General features: G+C 41.7%; 2 protein-coding genes across 12 annotated transcripts in view; one reads left to right on the plus strand and one right to left on the minus strand.

Annotated features, from left to right (window-relative positions):
• ANKRD17 (ankyrin repeat domain 17) overlaps positions 1-1,954 on the minus strand; it is a 160,504-nt gene extending 158,550 nt beyond the window's left edge. For all 10 annotated transcript variants that reach the window (XM_079919514.1, XM_079919520.1, XM_079919519.1 and 7 more), the window contains exon 1: positions 1,447-1,954. In XM_079919514.1, the coding sequence (XP_079775640.1) occupies positions 1,447-1,854 (408 nt within the window). In that variant the 5' untranslated portion in view covers positions 1,855-1,954. The remainder of the gene's footprint in view (positions 1-1,446) is intronic.
• Positions 1,955-2,112: 158 nt separating this feature from the next.
• ALB (albumin) overlaps positions 2,113-18,541 on the plus strand; it is a gene marked incomplete at its 5' end in the record, with an annotated part of 143,809 nt that continues 127,380 nt past the window's right edge. The window contains 2 exons of one of the 2 annotated variants that reach the window (XM_079919529.1): positions 2,113-2,414; positions 6,843-7,088. Of the gene's footprint in view, positions 2,415-2,526; positions 2,925-6,842; positions 7,089-18,541 lie in introns of those variants that run through there. The other variant, XM_079919528.1, reaches the window with a different exon arrangement.

Below are 18,541 nucleotides of genomic sequence, written 5' to 3' on the forward strand. Positions count from 1 at the left end.
CCTTAGAATTCAGTAGGCTAAATGAAATAGCAGGGAGTGTCCATCTTTTTGGTATACACGCACGAACTATTTATTACATCTCTACCGATATAACTTCATCCAGTCTGAGGTCAAAGAGAATCTAGTCTTCTACTAACAGACAAGTCTCAAATTCTTTAAAAGGTATTTCCCTATTTGAAATTAGGGAACCCAAGTTCCAATAATGCAATTTTCGAAAAACCAGTCTTTTACCAAAATTAGCTGTGCTTGTGGAAAAGAATAAATGGCAAGTGGTACTTCTAGATAATTCAGTTGTTCTCTCTTATAAGTTAATTTATAATCAGCCTTTAAAGCTGCTTTTCCTTCTGCTGCCTTAAGTTACAACTTCTTTCTTCAGATCAAGATTTTCAAGCTTCCATTTCAGGGAGTGGACAAAAGAGTTACAAAAGAGCTGCTAACTAGTAAGGCTAACTCTTCTTCGCTTGTTCTCAGTATGGTTGGTATGTTTTACTGAGTTTTGGTTAAATGGTCTTCTTTGAAGAATGAGGTCCTGCAACGCCGCCTGTCTGTGGACCCAGGAAAAATTATAAACAGTTATTATGAAACCAGATCACTAGGACAAACCAAGAGGCCTTCCTATTCCAACTCACCACAACCAAGCCTGGCTCCAAAGCAGACTCTTCAGCTGCCTGACGTTATGTGGAAAGCAACAGGGCCTAGCTTAATTCTTCCTCACCAAGGAAGCATTTGAAAATGTAAGAGTATGTACATGTAAGGATCAAACATATTTTTCATCCACCGAGTTACATATAAATGTATATGGACATAAGATCAGTTCATCCAAAATCCTTGAGAGATTGAGGAAGTGAAGGTTACTTCAGCAGCCACAATAGTTATGGAAAAAAAAAAACCTGCAGCAGAACAGTATGGAAAAGTACAGCTTCTCACGTGTCTCTCACGTACACAAATACCTAGCTCTGAGTCCATTACAACCTTGCCTCCCCCCAAAACTGCTCCCCTCCACCTCACAAGTGGGAGAAATGTACCAACCTCCTAGTCGTTCCTCACGAAACTCATCTACCTATTATCTTACCCCTCCAGCTTTGGTCCCGCCCCCGCCCCAGGAGTAACACGGCCCTACTGGCCCAAGGCCGACCCCGCCGGCTGGGCAAAGAGGGAATCTAAGCGATTCCCTCCATCCTAAACCGAGTGAACCATGCCAGGGTAACGTGCTGTTCACCAACTCTGTGCACTCCGTGGTCCTCCCACCCCCACGTGTCAGCTACCCTCCCCCACATGTCCACACCTCACAATTTCGGCCGGGGAAAGAAAGGGGGCAGTGGAAAGCCTGGCCCCTAAGACAGATCAAGCCCACAGGAATCTGTCCCACCGCAAGTCCCCTCCCACCTTTGGCCCCTACCCTTTACGCTCCCTTCCTCCCTCCTTCCCTTGAAACCAGGCCCTTGCCTCAGAAACCTCCTCTTCCTCGTCGTCGTCGTCCTCTTCTTCCTCGCTGTTGTTGCTGCTGGTGCCGCCGCCGCCGCCGCCTCCGCCGCCGCCTCCACCGCCGCCGCTGTTGTCGCTGTCGCTGCTGCTTTCGCTGCTGCTGGGGGGTCGGCAAGTCCGGTTACGCTTGGCCTTGTGGTGTTGCTGCGGCAGCGGCTTCTTCTTCAGGAGCAGGTCGCAGACTCGCACCATCCCACGAGGAGACGAGGCCGAGCAAGCCCCGCTGCCGCCGCCGCCGCCAACGCCGCTGCCGACCTCCGCCGCCGGTGCAGCCGCGGGGGGGCCCGCCACAGCCGCCACCGCCGGGGGGCTCCCTTCTCCCTCAGCTGCCGCCGCCGCCGCCGCCACCGGAACCGTAGCCTTCTCCATCTCCGGGGAAAGAGGGAGGGCGCGGACGGGGGAGGGGCGTGGGGGCTACGCTCTACCGCGATTTCGGCCGCACCGGGACCAACACAGCGCTCGGTGCCGCCTCCGCCGCCACCGCCTCGGTCACCTCTACTGCTGCCGCCGCCGCCGCCGCTCCGCCAGCTCTCACCTCGTCTCGCGATACTAAGGGCGGGGAGCCTGACGATGGGAGGGAGGGAGAGGGAGGGAGCGTGAGGGAGCTAGGAGGGGGTGGTTAGAGGCGAAGAGGGAGACCGGGGTGTCGGGAGATCAAGCGGAGGGGAGACTACCCAGAGTCGGGGGAAGTGTGCCTAGGGCGACTTCCGATGGGGGGACGCCAGGGACAGAGGAGGGCCGCGGTTACTGCCGTAGCGCCCGCTACACCCGGATTGCTTCTCTTTCCTCGCTATTTCCCCCGCACACAGCCCTTCAGACCTCCCTTCTTCCTTCCTCGCTGATGACTAGAACGCAGCCGCAGGCGGAAGTACGGATGACGCCATCAGTCGTCGCCTGAGCGGTGGCGCGCGGGTGGCCGAAACACGAAAGTGAGATTTCGAGGGTCGGGACTTGGGCCCCCGCGGGCGGGCAGTGCTGCGGTGCTGGGGGCGGGCGGGCAGGCTGGAGAGGAGCAGCCTGGGCCGGGTGGGGAACCGATACCGAAGCACGGACCAGACGCTTTGTTAGCTGGAGGCCCGGACTGCCTGATCCGGGAGGTGGAGCCTGGTTCTGGACTCTTGTACGTAGTTTCGTTTCTGGCCATTTTTTTCTACCGCCAAATGGTGAGTTAGGGCTGTGGATCTTGAGAGATGGCGTCGTGTAAAGGAAAGAGCCCACTTTGACTAAGTCTTGGGTCAGACTTCCTGAACCTGAGTTTACACCTGTGTAACATAAAGGAGTTCGACTAAGTGAAGTCTGAGATCACTACGACTCTGAAGTTTCCAAGGGGAGAAAACAGGAGAAGGAAGCAGAATCTGTGCCAGACTCTGCTGACGATTCAGTGAATGACCTCGATTTTGTCCTTCCACCCCTCACCTACTCAGCTTTTTATCTGTGAAGTAAGCATCATAAGTAGTCATCCTTGTCTGTGAATCTCTTGAAAGGAATATTGTGATGGGGGTTGTGAGTTCAGTTGTAGGTGTCTGAAGAACTTTCAGGACTTTTGTAATAATAACGTAGCTTATTGAACTTAGATTTATCCCTTTCAGGTTCAATAACACAGTAGCATAAGGAAAATGAAGGAAACATCAAAGAAAGATGTACTGGCACAAGATAAAAAGTATGTCTCAGCTGACATAGTTGCCGTTTTAAGACTGCTAAGTTTAGCTGAGTATGCCTGAATTTTTTTAGCCTTTTTTTTTTCTTTTTAGCATTGGCATACCATATGAAATGTGGGCAGTTGCCAGTACTCTACAGAGTACTATGGCAGAATTGGCAATGATTGAATCAATTCATTCAAGCAAAAATTCATCATGTGCCTACTGTGTGCATAGTTTGTAAAATCTAAGTCTCTGCTTCCTGGGGCTTTACAGTGTAATAAGTGTTATAGTAAATATACACACGAAGTGCTAATCATCTGCCTGTTCCTCTCCTACAGCGGTTGCTAAGTTCTGTGCAGAGCAGTACACTACATTATGTATCTTAACGCTACAGATTTAGGTCTTAACCTCCTACTTATATATTCTTCAGCACCTTTTTCTCCCTTCCCACCAGAATACTTTTGCAGTCTTTAAATCCCAACCACATTTCATTATGTGACTTTACTTCAAACTTCACAAGAAGATCAATGCTATTAGTCACAAACTCCTTCAATTTTCCAAATGCTAGAAACTTAGGTACTTCTGGATCTTTCCTTTCCTCCAATATCAGAGGAATGAGACACTCCCAGCTCTTATATGAGATGAATTATCCGTCTGTACTCTAGTTCCAATCCCTGAGTTCTCTTCTATTATCTTTTCTGTCTTCAATCCTCTACATTTGTGGTTCCACTGTGTTTCCTTTCCTTCACAACCAAGCTTTAAAGAGTATTCTACATTCAATGTCTCTTTTTGTTATCTGAATTTCACTTATTAACCCTCTGCAGTCTGACTTATGTACCTATCACACTATCACAAATACTCTGTTTGAAGTAATCCCATTATTTACAACAAAGTGAATTCTTACTCTTTTATATAATAGGGAAATGATTATTTTGTTGGAACTATTAGAATAAGGTCACACCTATTAGAATGGACAAAGACCCTGGAGTGACTTTCTGTTCTTTTTATGTAGCATTTTTTTTCCTTTTAGAACCTTGTAATAGAGACTTGATTAGTCATTCATGAAACTTATTTCTTCTTCCTGGGCAAACAGCTAGACTAAATATCCCAACTTCCCTTTAGTTATTTGTGGTCATTTGAATGACTTTTAGCCAGTGAAGTGTAAAAGGAAGTGACATGCTCATTTTCAGGCTTAATGAAGTCCTTCCATCTTCACTCTTTGTCCATCAACTTGAAGCTAGTGAGTATGGTGATCTTAAAAACTGTATTTTGAAGATGGCCAGAGCCAGAAGAGAGAAGGAGCATGAATGGCTAAATTACTACTTGGAAGACAGACACCTCCAAATTAGAAACACTGCTTTTTGGACTTCCTGTAAGAGAGAAAATTGAGATTTGAGAATTCATATGTTACAGGAGCTAGAATGACTATGACTAACCTAGAAATTGGTGCTGGAAGTGGGGTACTGCTTAGGCAGTACCCCATATTTTTATGCTATAAAATATGCGGTATTGGCTTACTGATGATGCAGCAGATGTTGGAGAAACTGGTATCAGAGGCTGGAAGGAGACCCATGTTTCGCAGTGGCAAAAAGGGGGGTAAAACTATTACCTACCTATTGAGACTGTAGCTCAGTACAATCTCAATAATAAGAGGAAATAGTTCAAAAGAGTATAAGTAATACTGTATTTTGCATTTTAGCATTTTACTTTTAGCAAGACTTTGCTAAAGAGATAAGCTCAGGAAACAGTTGCAGAAATGAAAGTGCATAGGAATATTTGGAATTCTTGACCTGGAACAGTAAAAAAAAGAAACTAGAAGAGGCCTTGAGTACAGTCCTCCCAAGATTTAGTGCCGGAACAAAAATCAGATCAAGGCTTTGGCCTTTCCATCCAAGGCTGTTATTTTCGATGGCCTCAAGGAGGCTGGGATGAAGTTCTTGAGAAACTGACACGGGGGCAAGGAAGCAAAGGAATAAATTGGGTGTAGTTACTGGAGGCAAATAGATCATAGGACTAAATTTTTGAAGGAATTTTATTACTGATCAAATTATGAACTTGATTGAAATATTGTTCAAGTGTTAAAACCTTGAGGCAGCTGTTCCATCCCAAACTTGCATAAGTAGAAAATAGAGCATAAATGCTTTACAACTCCCCAGTACTCACATAGGACGTGGCCATGGGTAATAATGGGCAGAAAACATTTCAGAGGCCAGTATTGGGCCATACAGAAGACAGAGGACAAATTCCCCTCCAAAACTAAATTGCGATCTCATCAAAATTTCCTCCACTCACAGCAGATGGACCACAAAATGCCTGCTCAGTATTTCATCATTGTTATGTATCTATATTGCCTAGTGTCTCACAGTTTTCTCTTTTCCTAATGAGAGCATATTGTAGTTACCTGTTTCTGATCTACCACTGTACAATATGTTTCCTGGAATTTGGGGTGATATTAGAGATAACTTGTGTTTTTTAATTCATAGGTTGTATCTGGACCTAATGAAGAGGACTGCACATTACCTAAAAACTAGACTTTAAGCCCGACCTAGTAACTGGATAGAACTTCTAGGTTGTCTTTATTGGAGTAGGATGTGTTCTTTGTTTGGGAAGAGAGGTAAAATGGATATTTAGTGATCAGAATAGTGGACTCTTGCAGACACTAGATTCTTCTTCTGGGCACAGAGTTAGATTACATTTCCCAGCCTCCTTTGCAATTAGGCTTCCCAGTTAGATATGCCAATTAGATTCTAACTAGTGGAATGTGAGTATAAGTGATGAGCTCCTATTGCATCTCTGGTCCATAAAAGATATCACATGAAAAGTTCTCCAGCATCTCCCATTCCCCAGCAACTTAAGGCATTTGTATTGGAAGCCATGTGTAGAAGATGGCGAAGCCACAAGGTGGAAGGACTCTGGTTTCCTGAATCTTCACTTGGAGGATAGCTGCCTGCCTATTAACTTGTGTTAGAGTTCTTATGCATTCTTTTTTTTTAATTAATTAATTAATTAATTTTTTTATGGCTGTGTTTGGTCTTCGTTTCTGTGCAAGGGCTTTCTCTAGTTGCGGCAAGTGGGGGCCACTCTTCATCGCAGTGCGTGGGCCTCTCACTACCATGGCCTCTCTTGTTGCGGAGCACAGGCTCCAGACACGCAAGCTCAGTAATTGTGGCTCATGGGCCTAGTTGCTCCGTGGCATGTGGGATCTTCCCAGACCAGGGCTCGAACCCGTGTCCCCTGCATTGGCAGGCAGATTCTCAACCACTGTGCCACCAGGGAAGCCCCTCTTATGCATTCTTTTGTGTGACCCACTGATATTTGAGAATTTGTCCTAACTAATGTAGATCTACCCTTGTTTCTCCAGGTGCAACCATCCATTTCCTGGTCTTAACTCCCATACCACAGGAGTGGGCCCATGAATCAAGCCAACCAAAGTACCATAATTCCTCAGTCATAGGGATTGGTTTAGGAATGGGCAGGTTAACAAAAGGAGCCAATCAGAGACAACCTCACCATTTTGGCTAGCATTATTAAGAAAGAGGCACCTCACTCTGGCTGAAGTTAAGCAAAAGCCTAAATTATCTGTGGCCTTTGGTCACCATGTGGCACGAACATGTCTGAGAAAGAAATCATTACAAGACAGTAGAGGCAGTCTTGATGGTATTGCAAGAGGAAAAAAGTGCTCATGAATTGAGACATATTTCTTGGCTCTCTCCTCAGAGTTGAAACCCTAAGGGGTAAGGGATAGACACTGCCAGGAAGACTTCGGAATTCAAAAACAGGGAGCTTGTGGCTTGGGTCCTGTTTCCCACCTGGAACTTTGCCCAACACAGGCAACTACAATCAAGTAGAAATGGCAACATAATATGTTTAAGCAGATGGCCAGGCAGCATTGATAACCACTCCCACTCCTGCATGTTCCTTGACTACACTGAACTGAAAAGGAGATACAGAATTCCTTAAGAGGTATGTAAATTTGATTCACAGTAAGAGCGCAATCGCTTTACACAGGCTTGCTGCAGTACAGGGTGATTGAAACTCATGGCACAGGCTGTGGTATGAATCCATGGGTTGGATAGAGGATCCTATTGAAAAGACACTAACACCCATAAATTCTAAAGTAAGGGCAGAGGAAAAACAATCACATTTTGAGAGAATAGATTGCAAATTGTATCAACAATAGACCTTACAGCAACAGATTTAGACAGCAAGCAGGCCAGATGCCCCTCCAGCAATGCTATGGTAGTGAAGGACTTACCTCCAGCAACCAGATAAAATCTTAGAGAGAGAGAAAAGCCTAATAATATGTTAAACTTTGAATTCCCTGAACTTGCATCCAAAATTGATGTGAAATTCAAACGGACTGTTAAACTGGAAAAGAGTAAGAAATCTCAAAATGGCAAGGTTTGGGTTTTTATTCCTGACTAGTATATAAAATAATACCAGTGTCAACAAATGACACACCCTGAAATGTAAAACTGGTAAGTCTAGGTGGCATGCACAGTGATAATGATTCCTTGGCTTAGGAGGTTCGTTAATATTTACTATGTTGTAGCAAGCAAGCAAATTTTTAAATTTTAGATCTTAGACAGTGTCTATATCAAGGTTAACGTTTTAGGGGAATTGGTAGAAAAATGTCAGGATTTTGCAGTGTGTCCATTAGCAAGGTCCTACAAGAAAGGGATACATTTCAGTTCAAGCTGCCTATATGAATGCAGAAGAAAGAATACAGTTAACCCTTAAACTGTGCGAATTTTTAAAAATAAATACAGTGGCCCTCAGTATTGGGGGACTCCACATACATGGTTAAATCTGCAAATGCAGAATCCACAGATCTGGAGGGTTGACTACTGGACCCAAGCATCTGCAGATTTTGCTATCTGTGGCAGGTCCTGGAACCAGTCACCTTTGAGTACTGAGGAACAACTGTATATTTCTAAGACACCCCCTTTCTGCATGTACTCAGTAATCCATGTGACTGAGAATCAACTAAACCTGCAATGTACAGGTTTGGAAAACCCATATTCTCTGTCCTGAGCTAAAGCTAGTGCAAACAGCTAAGGAGTTGAAAACTCAGTAAAAGATATAATTGGAACCCTGAAAAAAGCCTGATTCTTGATCACCTCATGCATCTCTTGCTGTGTATATCCTATCTGACAAAGTTTGACAAATTAGTCCCATTGTGAGGAACCATTCCCTGAGATGCAGCTTGGAGGCAAGTGGACAGAGATAAATCCTAGCTGCATTATCCCTAAACTCATTGCTCAGCTTATGATTTTGGATGCAAAGGCCAAATTAGAAATACATAGTTAATTTAGTTGACTGGAGGATAGACATTGCATTCCAAACTTGTAACACATTGCTAAGGGACAGAAAACAGATTAACACACCATCTCTGTTTTTGGTTTCTAAACCAGAGTTACCAAAAAGCAAGGTGGCCAGCAACCAACTAAGATTGTAAGAGACTTGTATAGACAAAAAATACCAAGTCTTGCAAACAAAGGCCTATGATTGCTTAATTCCAGTACCCTCTTATGTATGGGCAAGGGATCAGGGAGCACCTTCCAGAGCACAAACTCAAGACATATTAACTGGACTTCCCTGGTGGCGCAGTAGTTAAGAATCCGCCTGCCAATGCATGGGGCACGGGTTCGAGCCCTGGTCCGGGAAAATCCCACATGCCGCGGAGCAACTAAGCCCATGCGCCACAACTACTGAGCCTGCGCTCTAGAGCCCACAAGCCACAGCTACTGAGCCCACATGCCGCAAATACTGAAGCCTGTGCACCTAGAGCCCCTGCTCTGCAACAAGGGAAGCCACCACAATGAGAAGCCTGTGCACCGCAATAAAAAGTAGCCCCCACTCACCTCAACTAGAGACAGCCTGCACGCAGCAACAAAGACCCAACACAGCCAAAAAAAAAAAGGACGTATTAACTAACCAAGAACCTCATCTACTAGCTAATTAGAGTGCCCTTACTTTCCTTAAGTGTATACCAATATCTAATAAAGTTATCTTTATCATGCTGTACCATGATGTGCTACATTCAAACCTGGTTTAAGAAATGCATATCACCTAGAACTCTTGGTTTCCAAGAGCAAGATGGAAAAATTGGATGAGAGTTTGGCATGTCTCCTGTTGGAGAAGAGAGTATTTCAGTTGTCCATGGTATAATTATATTATCTTAGACTAGGGCATTTTTAAAATTCTGTGTACTGAAGAAAGCACAAGTATAGGTGCCGGGTAGCCAAGGGTAGAACGTAGTGAACAACACTTTTGTATGTTCATCTTTTCAGGAGATTCCTATCCTTTATGTAATAAAGCTGTCAGTTATATGACTTCCCCTGTCATAAAGATAGGTACATGAGCCAAGCCAATCTCCAGAGTAATATATGACAATTTTACTGAGGCTAGAGCTGCCACTTACCATCTTTGGCACAACAGGGAGCAAACCTACCTAACCACATACAGGTGTTCCTTGGAGGTATTGCAGGTTCGGTTCCAGACTACCACAAGAAAGCAAATATCAATAAAGTGAGTCACGAATTTGTTGATTTCCCAGTGTTTACAAAAGTTATTTTTACACCATACTCTAGTCTATTAAGTATGCAATAGCATTATGTGTTAAACATATTAAAGCATTATGTCTTAAGCATGTTTAAGCATTATACCTTAAATAAAAATACTGCTAAAAAATGCTACCATCATCTGAGTCTTCAGCAAGTCATAGTAGTAACATCAAAGTAGTTTCACAGATAACCAAATCATATATAGTAATAATGAAAAAGTTTGAAATGTGAGAATTACAAAATGTGACACAGAGATACAAAGGGAACAAATGCTATTGGAAAAGTGGTGCCAATAGGTATGCTCAGTGCAGAGTTGCCACAAACCTTTTATTTAAAAAATGCAGTATCTGCAAAATGCAGTAAAGTGAAATGTAACAAAGCAATGTATGCCTGTAGAAAAAACAGACCAAGGCATTATAAGCAATAGAGACTAGAGTCCAGATAGCATTTGAAGTCCAGGATCGTAGACTAACCCATTGTCCATTAATTAAGTGGCCACTAAGTTCTGTCTTTTTTCCCTCCCACACCTGCTGCTCTCATTTAAGCTATTTCAAGGTACGTTTTATACATGTGCAACTAAAATATCCCTGACTAATATAGTCCCCTGGGTGGCATAGTCCCATTCTTAGAGAATCTTACAAAACAAGGATTGGGGCAGTAGTTAACATTGTCCCACCAAAATCTCCATGGAGACATTTCCTCAATTGCCTTCCTTGAAAAATTGTTTGACTTTATTATGAAGATAGTGATTTATGATTACTTCCTAATTGCCAAAGACATTAGCCTCTCCCAGTCTCTACCTTACCTGGTGTGGAATTTGGCATCGATTGTTGCAGTTTCCAAGTGGGTCCCAGTAAACTAATCCCCCTCTTCTTGCCTAGGTTCTGAACAATTTGGGAAATAAAGCAAAGGATAGAAATGGGGGCCAAAATATCACTTTATTACAGATAAAGTTAAGTTGGTTGATGTTGCGTAGTGGGAAAACCAAATCGGCCTGCCAACTGATCCCCAGAATTAGGCAGATTTATACCTCCAATTCCTAGCAACAACACTTGACAGGGACAGCATGGAGGATCAAATGGGAATTTGGTCTCTGGACAACCTTGTTCTTTGAGGTTGGAAGACAAAGCTAAATCAGACATTCTTCACAAATTTACTAATTTTATAAGTCACTCAATCTCCCCAAGTGTAGAGGAAGACCCAGAACTAATTGAGGTCCTTTCACAGGGAGCAAACTTCAGAAGCAAGCACGTTGCTTTCTCCACTAGCATCATTGACCAATTCCAGCTTGAACCTTCCTTCCTTCCTTCCTTCCTTCCTTTAGTTTCCATGATAACCTAGTTGCTTTACCTTTTTAATCAATCCTGCTTATTCTTTATAGGACTATCTTCCTCTATCTGGTTCTTAAATATTAAGAGTTCCCCATGATTCTGGCCATTGCCCTATTTCTATTTTATATACTGTCCCTAAGGAATCTCATTTAAGTTCACAATTTCATTTACCATATATAAGACTAATGAATTCATATCCCTTATCTCCACCCCAACCCATATAGATCCAGGGTTACCAATGGAATTACAGTGTTTAAACTAATGTTTCCTTAGCCTTTATCTCCAACCTAAATGGATCCAAGGTTACCAAATCCTATTCATTCGTTCTATGTTCTATGTTCTTACTACCTAATTACTTTCTTTGCCTCACAACCACTGCCTTAATTTGGCTTCTACCATCTTTCATCCATTCTATTGCAAAAGTCTATTAATCTCTCTGCCTCTGATCCTACTCTACTCCATTTTATCCTCTACATTGCCACCCAAGTTAATTCTCTACCTTGTAAAAACAATTTAATTCTGGATACAAAAACAATACATATTCATTGTAGAGCGTTAACAAAATATAGAAAAGCACACACACAGGAACATTTAATTCCATCAGCTAGAGATAGCCACTGATGACATTTTAATCCAACTCTTCTCAGTGTTTTTTAGGTGTATTTTTTTTTTTTTTAGATGTTGGGGGTAGGAGTTTATTAATTTATTTATTTTTGCTGTGTTGGGTCTTCGTTTCTGCACGAGGGCTTTCTCTAGTTGTGGCAAGCGGGGGCCTCTCACTATCGTGGCCTCTCCTGTTGAGGAGCACAGGCTCCAGACACGCAGGCTCAGTAGTTGTGGCTCACGGGCCCAGTTGCTCTGTGGCATGTGGGATCCTCCCAGACCAGGGCTCGAACCCGTGTCCCCTGCATTAGCAGGCAGATTCTCAACCACTGCGCCACCAGGGAAGCCCTAGGTGTATTTTTAAATAAAACGAGAATGCTGCTGCTGCTTGTTTAGCGTGCTTTTGTTTTTGTTTTACTTAGTATATGTGAGCATATTCTCAGGGCATTAAATGCCATTTGTATTGAATATATAATGGATATATCAACTTAAGCATTGCAAACTGGCAGCCTATAACCAATAGTGAATATATAATGGATATATCAATTTATTTAAGGCAAGCACTGCAAACTGACAGCCTATAATCAAAACTGGTATATGGACATACTTTTTTTTGTCCTCACAGCATTACAAAGTTATTTGAATTTTGAATGCCTTTACACAAGATAATGCTGTCTTCCAATTCCTCATAGTTTCCACAATTTTTTTTCTCTTATGCACAGTATTATTCCGTTATACTTGTCCCTAACCTGTTTTTATTTTGTTGTTGCTATTGTTTCTGTGTGTTTTTTTTTTGAATTTGAGTTGAAAACGGACAATTTATGCAAAATTAGAATGGATTTTCATTCATTCACCAAGTATTTGTTGCCTACCCACTATGCACCATGCACTATGTTAGGCAAGAAAATGGTGAGCAACACAAACATGGGCCCTTATACCTTGAAAAATATAGTCTAGTGTGGTGTGAGAGATATACAAATAAAATAACTGCTACAAGGGAAACCTGACCTAGGGACTTGTGTTTTGTTTGGGAGGGCAGAGCTTTCCTGAGGAAGTAAAATTCCTTTTACCTGGTACATCATGTCCACCTTTCAATGAAAAATTACAAGGCATACTAAAAGGCAAAAAACATAGTTTGAAGAGACTAAACAGTTATCAGAACTATAGTCCTTGCAGGAATGTTGAAATTATCAGACCAGGAATTTAAAAAATCTATGAAGAAATTGATACAGCCACTATGGAAAACAGTATGGATGTTCCTTCAAAAACTAAAAATAGAACTACCATATCACCCAGCAGTCCCACTACTGGGCATATACCCTGAGAAAACCATAATTCAAAAAGACACATGCACCCCAATGTTCATTGCAGCACTATTTACAATAGCCAGGACACAGAAGCAGCCTAGATGTCCATCAGCAGATGAATGGATAAAGAAGATGTGGCACATATATACAATGGAATATTACTCAGCCATAAAAAGGAACGAAATTGGGTCATTTGTAGAGATGTGGATGGACCTACAGAGTGTCATACAGAGTGAAGTAAATCAGAGAAAAACAAATATTGTATATTAACACATATATGTGGAATCTAGAAAAATGGTATAGATGATCTTATTTGCAAAGCAGAAATACAGACACAGACGTAGAGCATAAATGTATGGATACCAAGGTGGAAACGGTGGGGTGGGAGGAATTGGGAGATTGGGATTGACACATATACACTATCGATACTACATATAAAATACACAACTAATAAGAACATACTGTATAGCACAGGGAACTTAATGTACTGTGGTGACCTAAATGGAAAGAAAATCCAAAAAAGAGGGGATATATGTATTTGTGTAGCTGATTCATTTTGCTGTACAGTAGAAACTAACACAACTTTGTAAAGCAACTATATTCCAATAAAAATTAATTAAAAATAAATAAAAATAAAAATCTATGATGAATGTGCTAAAGGCTTTCTTGGGCAAAGTAGACAACACATGAGAACAGATGGATAATGTAAGCAGAGAGATGAAAATTCTATGAAAGAATCAAAAAGAAACAGAAGAGATCAGAAACTAACAGAAATAAAGAATGTCTTTGTTGGACTCAGTAGGAGACTGGACACAGCTGAGGAGAGAATCTCTGAACCTGAGGATATAACAATAGAAACTTCCAAAACTGAAAAGCAAAGAGAAAAAAACTGAAAAAAAAAAAAAACCATCCCAGACTATCCAAGAACTGTGGGAGAACTACAAAAGAGTAATATGAATGTAATGGGAATACCAGAAGGAAAAGAAAGCAGGCAACAGAAACAATATTTGAAGCAATAATGACTGAGGACTTCCCCCAAATTAATGTCAGACACCAAACTACAGATCCGAAACATTCAGAGAACACTAAGCAGATAAATGCCAAAACAAAACGTACACACACACACAAAACCAAAAACAAAACAAAAAAATTACACTTAGGCATATCATATTCAAACTTAAGAAAATCAGAGGTTAAAGAAAAAATCTTGAAAGAAGCCAGAGGGAAAAAATAGCTTACCCATAGAGGAGCAAAGATAAGAATTGCATTTAACTTCTCCTCAGAAACCATGCAAGCAAAAGGAGAGTGAAGTTAAATATTTAAAGCATTGAGAGGAAAAAAACACCAACCTAGATTTCTGTACCCCACAAAATTATCATTCAAGTGAAGGAGAAACACTTTCTTAGACAAACAAAAATTGAGGGAATTTGTGGCCAGTAGACCTGCCTTGTAAGAATTGTTTTAAAAAGTTCTTCAGAGAGAAGGAAAATAATATGTTAATAATATAGGTGACTTCAACTTGACAGGCAGGCACCTTTCTGGTTTTGGGAGGACCAGTAGCTCCTCTGGTGGCCTTATTCTGAGGTGTGGCTTTAGGTTGTAATTCTGGAAGCTCACCTAAAATCCATTTCATCTGTCCATCAAAATAATTCTATAAGCTATTTAATGTCCTATAATATATCCCTTTCTGCTTAAAGCACAGTATATTCTACTCTCTTCAACTTAACTCTGACCAATAGAGTAGTACCAGAGTGGCTATAGACAACATCCTCAAGAAAATGTGAACTTGTGATTGGTTATCTGACCTGAGTGGGTTTTAAACAAGCAAGAATCCTTTTGGCGTCAGTAAGTGGGACTCAGGAAATCTGTTGCTTAGATGCTCACTTGTGATTGCCTGGAATGTAGTGCCTACTGATGTCAAGACTTTGGCAAACCATGTGAATATAATGAGAATGAGGAATACAGGTTTGTGGAGTGGATTGTCTGCTTTTAACTATACCAAACAAAGCTTAAATGAAGACTGTGACAAATCCAGGATTTTAAATTCCAGGCTCCAGGCATGATTAGAGTTTTAGGGAGCTTCTATAATTGCCCTAAAAGAAACTTGCATCTTTAGGTCCAGAGCAATCATATCTGAAAATAAGATGTAGAGTCTCATCTTCCAAATTGCAGGATTAAAATGAAGGTTGGATTTACAGTATTTCTGGGGCTTATATATAAAAATCAGGGACTATTTGGGATACAGTGAGACCCTGAGAACATTTGGGTGAACTGAGATAACCCTGAGGTTCATAAAACATCAAACCTCACCATGTATTCTTTACCAGCATGCCCTCTTCCCTTTATGTTAAGAGCGTCCTCTCCGTGCCTGAAATCTCTGTAGCAACCCCACTTGAGGGAGCTACCACATGCCATATCTCTACCACTTCTTGGATCCAGACCAGATCTATAACTAGAGTCATAATCCATTAAGAGGTCTATGTGTAACAGTGGCAAGCTTTTGATATGCTCCAGAAAACTGGAAATACATATAAAGATGAAAAAAGAATACAAGTTTAGATAGAGTCAAACTTATTGATATAGGATTCTCAATTCCATGTGGTTATAACTATTTTAGATGTAGTCACTTTGGAGTGATTATAATCATTTGTTTGCTTGACTGACTGAAATGTATTTTTGCTGGTGGACAATGTTAAGTGGATTTGAGATATCAGAAGTTCCTTAGCAAAACGTAGAGTAAGGGATAGAAAGATTTAAGGAGAAAGGAAAACTTGAGTGATTTATCATGTTCACTCTTTCTCCTACTTTCCATTGTCTCCCAGAAGAGCCCAGAGGATACTCCCTTCATCAAGATATTGAGAAGGTAGTGACAGAAGTGTCAGTAGTCTTGAAAAGCTCAACACGCTAGTTTCCATCATCTAAAGTCTGCGGAAAAGTGGGGGGGTTACAAATACTATTGAAAAAGGCTCTCTGATTTTAATAGAAATGGTGTAATCCTATAGTAGTACAGACCAATTTATTGCATTTAAGCAACAGAGGCAAGGTAGGTGTGATTGCCGTAACTGTAAGACTACAGTGGAATTCAGAATGAAAGGCCTTTGGTAATGGCAAATTGACCATGAAGCTCCTTAGGACTTAAATAGATAGGCAGCTTACAAGAATAGTCAGGGTTACCACATCGCACGTAGCTCTTAGCAACATTTACATTGTAGTCTATATAGATGGTATCTCCTGGAGTACAAGACCTACTACAGTGAGAATTGTGCACCCTTGAATTGTGCAAAATGGTGGCCTGGATATAACTTAAAACATACTGAAAATTGAAGCTTCTTACCTAATCTCCAAACCTGAGTCATTTTACAGTCCCTAAGAACCCCAAGAAATGGTCACATGAAGAAGATAAACGCATCACAGGTACATGCTGCAAATGTTTCTCCTTACTTTCTTTAAGGGACCCATGGATATTTACTGATGCTTGGCCCCATTTCTTTAACCCTATCTCTAGCCACATCCTTGCTATGTCCTTACCATAGCCAGAGTGTATTTTCCTGCTTCCTCACTTTGGGCCCAGCAATATGATTTGTTTTAGCCAGGTCATATAGATGGAAGTAACGTTGTGTCATTTGTACATGTCTGCTTGACTTCTTGCCTCTCTATTGCTGTCATGAGAACACATCCTAGCTAGTTCACATATTCAAGGAAAAAGAGATAGTGGAACAGACCCACACCAGCAAACTTGCACCTCAGCTAAACTTAAGATATGTGAATAAGCCCAGCTGAGATGAACAGAGCTACCAGTAAAAATGAAGAGCAACACCCAGGGGGCCTCTTTGGGTTTTTAAGGATAACATAATGGGATTTGTGTATACTTCTTCAACGTATCTAATCCAGTCTAGGGAAGCTGACCCACCAATGTGAACAAGAACAAATAATTGTTGTTAACCACTGACTTTGGGGAAATTTTGTTATGTAGCAATAGCTGATCAATACTTGGAAGCTATTCATTGAGAAAAGGGAATACCCAGGAATTACTGGACACTGACTCTTAGCATACTTGAATCCCCAGGACTTGGAGTGCCACTGTGATCCACCAATTAGAATTGTTACTTATGGAAGTAAGATAAAGGTGCATTCCTGGGAAAATTGCATGATTAGTGCCACCATAAAAGACTTGAAAGATGTAGTGGCAATGATTTCTTTCTATTCACATTTATGTGTCCTCTTTTGCCTATGTAGAACAGATGAGTCTTGGAGAATAGCAGTGGATTACTGTAAATATAATCAGGTAGTGACTCTAGTTACAGCTGCTGTTCCAGACATGCTCTCTTCGTTTGTTTTGTTTTGTTTTGGTTTTTGTTTTTTTTTTTGCGGTACGCGGGCTTCTCACTGTTGTGACCTCTCCTGTTGCGGAGCACAGGCTCTGGACACGCAGGCTCAGTGGCCATGGCTCACAGGCCCAGGCACTCCATGGCATGTGGGATCTTCCCGGACCGGGGCACAAACCTGCGTCCCCTGAATCGGCAGGCGGACTCTCGACCACTGCGCCACCAGGGAAGCCCCAGACATGCTCTCTTTAATAAAGCAAATCAACATAGCCTCTATCAGTTATAATATAACTATTAATCTGGCAATTGTTTTTTTCCTTCTATCTCAGTAAGAAGAGGACTCCAAAAGAGTGTTTGTTTTTACCTTGAAGGAGCACAAATATACTTTCATTGATCTGTTTCAGCTCTCTAGCTCTGGGTTACATTCTAGCCTGCACAGACCTTTACTATCTCACTATCTCATAATCCTACATAACAACACACTGGCCAACTACTTTGATGATATACTCATAGTAATGGGTGACTGGATTTCAGGGAGTGGGAGGTAAACTCCAGTGAAAATACAGGTAACTGTGACCTCACTGAAATTTCTGAGAGTCAGGTGGTCTCAGCATCTCAGGATATTCCCTCCAGCACAATAGGAAGAGTGGTGCACCTTTTCCCCATATAACTAAGAAAGCACTTGATGAGCCTCTTTGAGTTTTATAAGTAGAGTATACTACATTTGGATGTGCTACTCCAATCTATTTAATGAGTTACCAACTTTGAAATATCCTCAAAGCAAGAGAACTTTCTAGCTGGTCTAGGCTGTAGATTAAGGTTCTATAACAGATTTAGAGTCTATAACAGATCAAGATGCTGTTTGGAGCCAGGAGAAGAATCATGGTGTAGCCTACTAGGGCTTTGAATCAGTGCCATATAATCAACTATTCTCCTTTTGGAATATTCCTGGGCTTGTCCTGTGAGCCTTAGTAGAGACTAAACACCTTACCATGAGAATTTAAGCCCGTGAAGTCTGGGATGACCATCACCAACTGGGTTTTATCTAACCTAACAAACCCAAACCATAAAGCTGTATATAACCAGAATCACTTTAACATCAACTGGAAATGACATATAGAAGATTGGAGTCACTGAAGCCACTGGTAAATGACATGACCAAGTAGGTGCCTCACATTACCAGATGCCTACTCTGTCTACATTGCCACCATTCTATCAACCCACACTTGTGACCACATAGGGAATTCTCTATGACTAGTTGACTCAGGAAGAACAAATTCAATC

This window comes from Stenella coeruleoalba (assembly GCF_951394435.1).
Source record: "Stenella coeruleoalba genome assembly, chromosome: 4".
NCBI classification, from domain to species: Eukaryota; Metazoa; Chordata; class Mammalia; order Artiodactyla; family Delphinidae; genus Stenella; species Stenella coeruleoalba.